The sequence below is a fragment of the Gouania willdenowi genome, chromosome 6, assembly GCF_900634775.1.
Source record: "Gouania willdenowi chromosome 6, fGouWil2.1, whole genome shotgun sequence".
Classification (NCBI taxonomy): Eukaryota; Metazoa; Chordata; class Actinopteri; order Blenniiformes; family Gobiesocidae; genus Gouania; species Gouania willdenowi.
Genome location: NC_041049.1, coordinates 54,619,164 through 54,631,243, shown reverse-complemented (window position 1 = coordinate 54,631,243; position 12,080 = coordinate 54,619,164). Strand labels below are relative to the sequence as shown.

General features: G+C 36.6%; 1 protein-coding gene across 1 annotated transcript in view; it reads left to right on the top strand.

The window, feature by feature from the left end:
• The window catches only part of spon1b (spondin 1b), a 98,460-nt gene that overhangs the window by 24,118 nt on the left and 62,262 nt on the right, over nucleotides 1-12,080 (top strand). Inside the window, exons 5-6 of the mRNA XM_028450051.1 lie at nucleotides 648-770; nucleotides 1,818-1,966. Of these exons, the coding sequence (XP_028305852.1) occupies nucleotides 648-770; nucleotides 1,818-1,966 (272 nt within the window). The remainder of the gene's footprint in view (nucleotides 1-647; nucleotides 771-1,817; nucleotides 1,967-12,080) is intronic.

Below are 12,080 nucleotides of genomic sequence, written 5' to 3'. Positions count from 1 at the left end.
AAATTGCATCAACAAACTACAGCTTAAATCCAAGTAAACTGCCTGTAACCGGAATAATAATAAAAAATCCTGACAGGAACATTAGTGCCCTTGCACCACTTTGGTGCTCGGGCCCTAATAATGATGTGGGTACCTGGTGTTTGGACATTCATGACATTGTAAATAGTTGATTAAGACTCCTTTAAAGCCAAAGAAAGAAAGAAGCTGGTATGTAGCAGTCAATAATCTTGTCTGGACTTCCACTGTCACAAAAATGTCCTCTCTTTAACATAATCCATTTGTCAAGACTATTACGCCAGTATCTGCATATGTTTCAATTTGCTGACATAAGTTAAGTGCTTTGAATGTGTGACTCATTTTGCTTTAACGTAGACATTAAATGAGATTCCTCGAGAACCATTTGGCATTTCATAAATATTCATGGGATCCCCTTGAACTGTCTTTGCTGCTCATTGGGCGAAGCTGAGATTGAACATTAACCAGTCTGTGTCAAACCTGGAGTGTAACTGTGATTGAAGTTGTAGTTAATCATTCCGTCACTTATGTAGATGTGACTGAGCTTCAGAGATGTGCTCTCGCTTCTGAAATTGAAAACTTAAGCTGAAGATCACGTCCGTGTGTTGTGGTGACATCTTGTGTCTTTGTAGAGCGTGTGTTTGGTGAAGCCACTGAAGCCCCTCCCGATCAGTGCTGCGCCTGTGGAACAGCAAAGTACAGACTCACCTTTTTTGGAAACTGGTCCGAAAAAGTGCATCCGAAAGACTATCCAAGTGAGTTTTCAGTGAAAATATTAAAAGTCTTCTTTTATTGTACAGTACATAGTAGGCAATGCATAGGAAGCTACATTAGCACGAAATAGGAGTGTTTATTGCCTGGCATCTGGCGATACGATATGTATCTCGATAGATAGGTCACGATACGATATGATACAATATATCCCGATATCAAAGTATTAGGCGATTATTGCGATTTTTTAAAAAAATATATGACTTAAGAAACATCAAATCTGTAAATGTGTACACCTTCACGAGAACATTATGTATAAAATATATTTTATTGGCATATTTTACACTCAAAACATTGGCTTTAGCATACCATGTGCCAACAACTTAAAATAAAAAAATAACATACAATCTGCCTGTGGCTTTTAAACCAACTTTGACTTTAGTGCAGCTTAACTGAGGTATATGCCTAGAACAAAAAAATAAATGCTGAAAGTTAGTTCTTTCTTTTTAGATCTTTTTGAAAAAACACAAGCTGGTCAACATGTCCAGGTTTCAGCACTTCTTTGTGCAGTTACAATGTCTCCTGCAGTGCAAAATACTTTCCTGGTTAAATAAAGGTTAAAAAAATCAAATAAATAAGAACAAAAAAAAAAAAATATATATATATATATATATATATATATATATATATATATATATATATATATATAGATATATATATAAAAAAAAAATGATATGGATGCATTTAGAATCGATCCGAGAATCGTGCAAAGTAATATCGCGATATATCGCTCAATCGATTTTTTTCAACACCCCTAGTACGAAACAAGATGGCCCATTGGAAAGCTTTAGATTTACATTTTATTTTGTAATTTTGTGTTTCCTGTACTTCAAATCAAGCCAAATTCATGCTTGTGGTAAGCATCAAAATATGAAAAGTAGAAAGAACCTGATAAAAAAGACAGTGGAATGCAACTGAAGTGAAATAGTTTTTCTTTGTTGCGATTTCTATGCTATTACACACGTTGACACAAAGCTGCAGGTGCTGGTAATAGGATAAACAAAACAAAACAAGGTCTCCCTCATTTCCAGGACGAGCCAACCACTGGTCAGCTTTGATCGGCGGGTCCCACTCCAGAGGCTATGTGCTGTGGGAATATGGCGGCTATGCCAGCGAGGGAGTTCGTCAGGTCGCAGAGCTGGGCTCTCCAATTAAAATGGAGGAAGAGATTCGACAGAAGGTAGGGTTCGCTTCACCTGGAGCAGCTCTGAAATGTATGTCACTTAATATCTGAAGCAGTAGCACCACCTCCATGGTTCTTCAAATGCTGTGTAATGCATTTAAAAGGAAACAATGGTTGCGTTCTCATGTGCATTTTCTTCAGAAAATGTTTTTTCTAGTTGTAAGCTGGTGTAAGATGCACTAGGTCATGGCTCCAGCGCTTTCTCCTGATCTGCCACTCGGAGGAGAATTTAATAAAATCCCTTGATTATGGGTGGGGCTCCTGGAGCACTTAAGACACGCCCAGTCGATACCAGAAAATCTCCGATGAACAATCTATGCTATGGTAACTATATACCTCTCAATTCACTATTCTCTCAATCAAACCTACTCACCACAGATAGTAGAGCCCACAGGTGCTAATGTTTTATAAAAGGGGAGGGGCTAACAGTGCTTGTTTGTGACTCAAGATGATCTCAAAACGTCACATGATCTTGTTCTCAGCCAATAGCACAAATCAATTGTAATAGCTGGGTTTCAACCCAAAGAAGGCAGTCACTCTGACATTTTACAATAACATGCCAATTTGAAATAATGGACTAAAAGGTTGAGAGTTGGACTAAGTTCAGTCAACAGCACTACTTCATATTCAAATACATTTTTATTCAGCAGAATAAAGGTTTTGAGGTTTAGTTACTCTTTAAGACAGGAATAATTAGCATTTACATGTCAAATGCTTTTTCTGATGTCTGAAAAGAATGAGTCGTCATGTAACTGAAATTAATGGCGTTGATTTTCTCTTTCTGTACTATATACTTCCCTTTAGTGTGCACTGAAAGGCCTATTCTGGTGATTTTCAGAAAAAAAATACCAGCTTGGGCTTTTGTGTGGAGATTTTAAATGATGATGGGCAACCTTAATTGAACTTAAATCACAAGCTTTATGAAACAAACTTGTTGGGTAACGTTTCTCATGAGTCATTATCTAGTGGTCAAGGGTGCTAAGTAACTGCTTTGTCAGCAGGGCATGGGCAGCGACATGTTGATTTCTTCACGGAGGGCCGGTAGTGATGCACAGTTGTTGTTTTGTCTGATATCTGATGTAATACAACCAAGCTTTGTGCAATGAGTTCATGCTCTTTACAACAATAAGGCTCCCTGTCACTACCTGTGACATAGCACTGCCCTCGTCGGCAGTTATTGAATGTCTGCGCAGTCAATCTTTAGTTAGTATTTGTGAAAACGAAAGTACAGACACATGGTTTTTTATTCTTTGGAGAGCCAAAGTTCTGACAGTGAACATAAAATAGAGGTGGGAAGCCGACAAGGCTCATTAGTTGTTATCTTGGCTGCGAATCCCAACGTTTCAGAGAAGCAATAGGCTGTGGACAAAGTGTAAACTTCTGCCTCTCACACCATTGACCAAAATTTTAACAGCGTTTTTTCTTTTCATATAAAATTAAAGATATTTTAAAGAAAAAATATATGCATCATATATGCTCCTCAACGACTGACAGAAGGACAAAACCTGAGATTTTGGCTGCAAGCCATATCATCACAGTGATAATGGTGCATTTCTAAACTTGCTGGTGCTGGAGCGAATTGTCAGATGAGGTCATATATCATATCTGTAAGTCATGCGGCTGCATCTGTTAACAGAAATGACTCAAACGGGTCATTCATTCCTCTTAGCTAATATTTGCACTGTGAAATGACATTGACACAAGAAACCGCTATATCTTGCATAAAGCTCAGTTGAAGATCAGCTGTTCAGTTGTTCAATTACTGCTACCTGCAAAGTCATGACATAAACCGTCACCTCCTGAGTTACCTTAGCCACACGGCGGTGTTCATTAGATACTTCTTGCTAAATGTGTTAGCAGATAGGCCAAATGCACAAAGTGCCACGTGAGGGGCTTGTTAGAAAGATGTATTAAATACTAATAAAAGCTGCAGGCATACAGTACTTCAAATCATACCACTGTACAGGCTACATGCTATCACCATATACTAGAGGTGTTGAAAGGCAGGTTTAGAAACAAGCAAATGCTCTAAAATATGGCAGTCGGTCTATCAACCAAAAGGCTTGATCCATTCATTCTGATCAGGTACACAGAACTACCTCACAAACTGAAAAGTATATCATGACCCTACCATAGAAAACAAGATGCTCTTTTCATGTGTCCGGACTCCCTGTTACAGTATCACACATGCACAATTTGGAACAAAAATTTCTTGGCATACTTTTCTTAATGTTCTCAGACACTGATGGCTTTGATAATAATGTCTCATGTTGACTCATGTCAGCATTTAGAATAATGGCCAAAGTCAGCATGAATACAGGAAATAACTAGAGCTTTATTTGTTTTGTTGTAGTTTTGTTTGTTTTTTTTAAATTCTTTTGTGTATTTTTCTGTCATTCTGTATACTTTTGTGCTTGTTTTGTGTGTATTTGGAGTAATTTTTTTTTATTTTTGAATGTTGTTTTGTGGAATAATGTTGTCATTTTGTATTAAAATCACATTTTTGTTTATTTATGTTGCTGTTTTGTGTATTATTTGTCATTTTGTGGATTTTTGTTGTTATGTATATTTTGGTTGTCGTTTTGTATATTTTTCTCTCATTTTTGTGGATTTTGTTGTCCTTTTGTGGATTTTTGGAGTCAGTTTTGTGTTTTGACTTTGTGGACCGCACACATTTTAACCAAGGATGTATTATGTATTGCAATAAACTTGATTGCATTGTGCTCTCTATGTATTATGTATGTTACTTTCTCTTTGCAGCACCACTCTGTTCTGCTCACAATCTTTTATTGTCATTCAAACCAAGTAACACGATTAAAACAAAACACACTTACAGACAGTTCTCTCCTTTGTGAGAACTGTGGGGTTCTGTTTCATCTCCCAATTACACATAACTCCTCAGAAAATTACATTTTAGTACGATAAACCAACCAATAAAAGTGATACCTTATCAAGAAAGTGGTCAGCCTAAATGAATCTTTACCCCTTCATTACGGACAAATAAATAATATGGCCATTAAATTGTTAAATAAGGTAATATTATTATGTAATAAGTTTTATTATTCTTTAATATCTAATAATTATTATTTAATTATAATTAAATATTCCATAATGGTTATTTTAACAATATCATACTTTTTAAAATAATTACTTTTTATTTATTTTCCAAGATTTCATAAAATAAAATGAACTTTTTTTACAAAGTCAATTTTTATTTCATAATGTCCTTTTCCACAATGGCCTTTTTATTTCATAATGTTGTTTTTCAGCAGAATGACTTTTGGGCTGCCATACATTATGTACCTGTGGTGTATAATATATAGTTTGTTTGGTTAAAACTCTCTTTAATATAGTAGAGAAGGTTAAGTAAATCGACATTGATTACTTTTACATGGCAACAAATGTTATAAAGTAAACTTTAATCAAGTTCCTAAAGTAATAGTTTTTCCAATCAGGATTAAAAAGATTTACTCGACTGCGTTCCAGTTGTTATGCAGCACTCAGCAGGTTCACCAGGACATCTTCTGTCATTGCTTTAACTCTAACTATTTTTTCTGTGTGGGAGGAATTCTTCAGCATTTGAAGATATTTCCAAATTTTTTCTGAACATGTAGCACAGCTGAGTGAACCTGAACCTCACCTTTGAAAAGTTTGAAGCGTTTCGTAGAGTTGTTTTCCCTTTCCAGTTATACAGTAACTTGACCTCGTGCCCAGTACCAGAGGCATATCTGCTGGGAAAGCTGGGGCTTATAGTTTCACAGAGAAAGGGACTCCTCTGTTAAATAAACCTTGACAAAAAGTTTGCTTGTGTACAGTATAAGCCTGGTCTTTAGTTCAGTTCAGTTTATTAGCCATTTGCAGTATAAAAACCACATTGGAAAAAATGTGCAAGCAGCTCAAAGTGCACTGTCAACATTTTTAAAAGGACATTACACTACAGAAAAACAAACAAACAAACAAACAAACAAACAATGCCACATAAAATAAGGTAAAACACTTAACAATAAAAAGTCCATACAAAATTAAAGTGCCTTGTTTAGAGTCATTAAAGAAACTGTTGGAATGGCAAGCAGTAGAACATTTGATAGAGCGATACCTTTTCCCTGAAGGAAGCATTTCAAAAATGGCCGTGGCAGTGTGGCCTGAGGCGTCACTAACAAATTCTAAAGCTAGATTTAGGAGTTCTAGCTTTATGTGTGGCCTCTCGTAGAGGCACAGTACAGCCAATGTTCCTGCTGGCTGAGCGAACCACGTCTTTTTTTCTTTCAAAGTGAGATTATCAAACCACACAATAATACAATTGGTTAAGACTCTCAATTACGCAAAAGTAGAAGTTTAAAAGAATCTTAGCATTTTGAGTAAATTCACAAAACTTCCATAAAAAGAAGAGGCGTGGTCTTGCTTACTGGTATTAGAGCTCCTATTCAAGTCACGAGAAAGTGTCAGGCCCAAGAATGGCCGATATGCATGCATCATTTCCACGTTTGGCATAAGGATGCAATGATATTTCTGTTTGCGGCGTTCTGAATGCGGAAGTACAGGTGTTTATAGTTTAAGTTGCTGCTGCAGTTGTGGTCAAAAAGGACCAGGGTGCAAAGCTGCCCTCGTCGATGCCGGGTAGCTTTTGTTTACATTGTACAACTGTTTAAAGTATTATTGTGTGATTGTGTTTGCAGCTCTGTGTGCGGACGCGTCACATTTATAACACCGGACTTCTCGATGCAAAGTGCTGATGTAAACAGGAAGTTACGTGTCTCGCACTTCTTCAACCCAAATCTACATCCTGTATAAAGTGATGAAACAACAAAATAATGAACACTTATATGATCTGTCTCATAAAAATGAATAAAGTCGCTTCCACAAGGAATCGATCCTGAGTTAATGAGAAAAACTAAATCCATATACTGTACGTCCTCTGCATTAACCACTCAGCCACTGATCAGCTGTCAGCACACTAATCCTACCTCTAACTCGTGTACATACTGGAGGTTGCAGGGGAAACACAGTGTTTCCATGTTAACTTGTGAACGCGTTTATCTGAATTTTCACACGGAGAAGCTATCTCCATGATTTTTTTGTTCACAAATTATCTAAAAACTTTTTTTAAACAATCTCTGGAGCCAAACTTCAGTGTGGTGCCTTCACAGTCCAGAACTCTGACTTTGTTTTGGTTCAACTGGTGATCTACTTCTGACAGTTGAAAAAAAAAAAGACAGTCACAACATGCCACAGGTTTCATCTGGCCACAGGTAGTGTCACTGTAGAGTGAATAACACGTACCTCTGACTAAACATGATTATGAGATGTGATTTCATTGTTGTACATCGACTTGAATGTGTCGGTGGTTCAAGTTAAGCAAGTGAAATGATGTAAACACACTTGAACATCATGCAGAAGACATGTTCTACACATAGAGATTTATGCTGCGCACTTTCATGGACCTATTATGTGTCCCACAAGTGTCCCACACCTTATAAATTCGGCAATCCCATCACAGTTTTAATCACAGCACACTCATGTATTCAGCTAAACAGACGCTACGAGCCCTTATTGACTTGCAACAGAATTGTTGTAAATCCACGTAAATGTAGTGATGTTGTGAGAAGAGTTTTATTTAAATATATTTTAACTCAACAAAGCATTATTTCTCATCATTGTCAACTGGTGGCCCACTTCTGACGGTCACAACACCCCACAGTTTACAGCTGCTCACAGGTAGCCTGGAAAAAAAAAAAAAATATATATATATATATATATATATATATATATATATATATAAACCTATTTAAAGACACTAAAGTTTAAATTTATCAGCTGGCTAAACATGATTATGGGGTGCATTATACACTTCCATATCACATGTTATTTTCAACTTGAATGCTAGGTTACGTGGGACACAGTAGGAGGTGCAGAGAGGCACAAAGCAGTGTGTATATGCTCATGCTAACATTTACTGCGATCGGCTGTGATTTATATAACACACCGGGAAACAACAGCGACCCCAACTTTCAATACATAGACAGCACAAGGAGTGAGTGTGTGTGTGTGTGTTTTTGTTTAGCTTGAACAAATGTTGCCCTTTGTCTTAAGTTTGCCTTTGTGTGATTACATCATTGGAATCAGTTTATTTAAAACGATCTTACACAAACTGTAATGTTTTGATGTCATAATTTGCCTTAACGCACTATGCATTATATCAATTTATGAATCAAGACTCATTTGAATCGAGAATTGCTTCAAACGAGAATCGATTTTGAATTGAATCGTGAGACACCCAAAGATTCACATCCCTATACGTCATGTTCCTGCGTGCTTAGAGCACATTCACATTTCTCAACAATCTGCACATCAGAATCATGGATAGTAATAGGCAACTGATTCCTTTTGTGACAAAAGTCAATAACAAGTTCACATGTTTTTTAGTGTTCTAAAGCAAGCTTTTTTCCTTACTCCACTGAACAACATTTTCTACCTCCTCACGATAATGCAATAATGGTCTTGGTGGCCTTTTGGCGATTGTATAATAAAAGTTTCTGCTTTACAAACTTTATTGAGTTGCCACAGTCTGGGTTTTTAGAATAATATCTCAAGTGATTTGAGAAAGGGAGACTTATAACACATTAGGGCACAAACTGCAATTTAAAACGATAAAAAAAAAAAAAAAAACACATTCTCTGCTCCCAATCTGCATGTATACATCTGTGCAATTATCATTTGTTTGCATTAAAATGCACTTATGTGCTTTGCCATTATGACCACTGATGGTTAATGGTTACTGAGAGGGCGACAATTACCAGCAAATGAACAAGATGAAGTATCAGGTGTTAGAAAATATAAAAAAGTTTGATATGGGTTTTATTTTGATAGCTTAATAGTATATTTTTTATTTCACCTCCCGTAAAGTAGACATCAAAAGTGGACTGAAGACTATTTTACAGCTGCTCGAGACTTTTCTTTTTCATCAGCTAAAGACATAATTTGCCTCATAGATCAGTGAATCAAAGAGTATTTGACTGTTGACCCTCGGTTTATTGACATTGTTGGAACGTTTTTGCACATTACATTCTCGTAGACAGATGCAAGGATTCACTTGATATATTTTTTTCTAGTTTGTTCCCAGTATTCCCCGTAATATCCTCTCACTCAGTGTGAAATTCACTTTTGGTTGAATTCGGATCTTTCTGTGTAAGCCCCAAAATAAATATCCTCCATTGTCACATCTTTTGAGAGGGGTCTGGCTGCAGACCTGCACTGAGATGTTCCCTCCACTGTTGTGATCCATCCTCCGCTTTCAAAATAAAATCGACTGCACCGGAAAGTATGTAGTTTTCGTTTCTTATGTGGATATACTTCATTTCTTGGGGATTTATTGTATGTGTATATTGTTAGTATGATTTACAGTATGTGTCTGCAGACCGCTATAGAACTCAATTGAGACTTTCAAAATAAAAGCAAATGCACCGGACAGTACGTAGCTTTTGCTTTCTATGTGACTACACACTTTTTTTTCATCCATCCATCCATTTTCAGACCCACTTGTTCCTGTTTTTCAGGGTCGTGGAGTACACTTTATTTGTTGGGGATTTGTCGTATGTGTATATTGTTACTATGATTTCTGTGTTTGCTTTGCGATGACTGGAAGCTAGGGATGTAACGATTCACTCAACTCCCGATACGATTCGATTCACGATACTGGGTTCACGATACGATTCTCTCACGATTTATTTTACAAAATGGGACTGTATATAAATGACTGAAAAATATCCCTTTATTTTTTTTGGGAAAATACTGTACAATTTTTCATTGTCAAAAGAATCCCTTGATAAACTATTCAAAACAATGCAATTTAACTAAAAGTGAATCTTGAATGAAATAAATAAAGGAATAATACAAATGAAGAAGCTTATTTTTAAAATTCTGGTTCTATAGTAAACAATACAAAACTGCATAATAGTTCTTTTTTCTTTTTAAAAGTGCAACTGAAAATGTATTTTGTGCCTTAACAATTGGACTTACAAAAAAAAAAAAAAAAAAAGTCATTTTACTGTATTTAGGGCAGATATTTGTTTGAACCAGCAGAGGGCGCTGGTAACCCAGTGGTCGGTTGGCATGCCGATATCTTGCAGTGAAGAAGAGATGCTATGCTAGCAGACAGAGCTAATAGAAAAACGTGACTTTTATAGAGATATTCGTGTAATATTACAGAAATTCTTTCGGTGCTAAAGGGGTAAGTAATCATTTATGAATATGTTTAAGAGTAGAAGGCGGCCAGAAAGAAAGTATTAGCAGATTTCGCCCGCCGCCTACACTCGCCCTCTGCTGGTTAAAAAAAGTACTGCGATTCATTTTTCACAGCATCGATGTGAACCTTGATACCTATGAATCGATTTTTAACTGCCTTACGATTAATCGTTACATTACTACTGGAAGCCTTTCAAAATAAAAGTGAGCGTACAAACAACACGATCTTTCAGTCTTTGAAAACAGCAGAAGAAGGAGACACAAGAAATCACAGTAAGAATGAAGTAAAAAAAAAAGTTTGATGCATCCGCCACGGATGGTAGGTGGTAGTGGGTCGTCTTCTGATCGTGAGGTTGGGGGTTCGATCCCAGTACCTGCCTATGTGTCGAAGTGTCCTTGGGCAAGACACTGAACCCTAAGTTGCTCCCAGTGGTCGACTAGCGCCTTGCATGGCAGTCCTGTCCCACTGGTGTGTGAATGTGAGAGTGATTGGGTGAATGAGCTGATATGTAAAGCGCTTTGAAACTGTTTCAGTGTGGTGATAAAGTGCTATATAAAATCAAGTTCATTTACCATTTTTACCATCCATCTACGGGACTCCACATCCCACATGTAATGTTCAAAACTTTTCCGACACTGTCAATAAACATAGTTATTTCAGTGCAGTTAAAAACAAACTTTCAAGCGGCAATTTCATCCTTTTACATATTTTTCAAGCAAATGATTTTCAAATTATTGATTTATTGATCTATGAGGCCTACACTATATAAGGCATACACATACACTGACTTTATCTGATAAAATAATTATCGTCCTGAACAGCTTTAACAAAGTACACAGGATTCAACAGGATCTAAAACTATCCAGGGAAAACCTTACAAGTACTTTAATTTTGCAAGTGTATCACAATTGGGTTGAAAGTAGAGCCTCAAAATGCCCCCCCCAAAAAAACTATTGGCTAGGACAGTGAGTGATAAATAAATAAGTTGAAAGAAACAGTAGTTAGTGCAGTGGCTCTCAACCTTTTTTGGATTGTGACCCCATTTTGATATCAAGAATTTCTGGTGACCCCAAAGACAAAAAAAAAAAAAAAAAAGAATAATAATACATTTTAAAAAAAATCAAAAAATCAATTTCATTTTTTCATCTGGTACCGACCCCAAAGTTGAAAAACACTGATCTAGTGGCTCCTGAATAGATTTATGACCTCGCGTAGAGTGGAAGGTTATGTTTTACCCTGCATTTGTCTGTCTGTCTGTCTGTCTGTCTGTCTGTCTGTCTGTCTGTCTGTCTGTCTGTTTGTCTGTCTGTCTGTCTGTCTGTCTGTCTGTCTGTCTGTTTGTTAACAAGATAACTTGAAAAGTTATGAATGGATTTGGGTGAATTTTCAGAAAATGTTTATAATAAGACAAGGAACAGGTGACAAAACTTTGGTGATGTTTTGGATTACCAAAAATGAGAAAAGCTACTCGTGGAAATCACAATATGGGTGGATGTGCCTGCTCCTTTAACTCATTCAGTGTCAGCCATTTTCAGAATTTCTACCCCCTCAGTGCCAGCCGTTTTTTTAGCATTTTGACTGATTTTTAAAGACCCACAGAATATTTTGTACTATGACAATCAGAATTCTGACACCAGATTCTGAAGGATTAAAGTCTCTAATTTCATCAGAAAATTTTTTTTTATTTCCAGCTTGTTTTGTTTGTCTGTAATCCACAGAATAGAGTTAAGTTTCACACAAATCGCCAGTTTGTGACAAAAAGCTGAGAAAAACAGCTTTTTCTGAGAAATCTATTAGTGACTTTTTGATCGTTTTCTCTCACCATTGCCAGACTCTCAATAGTCCACTTAGTTCCACACATGCTGTGGT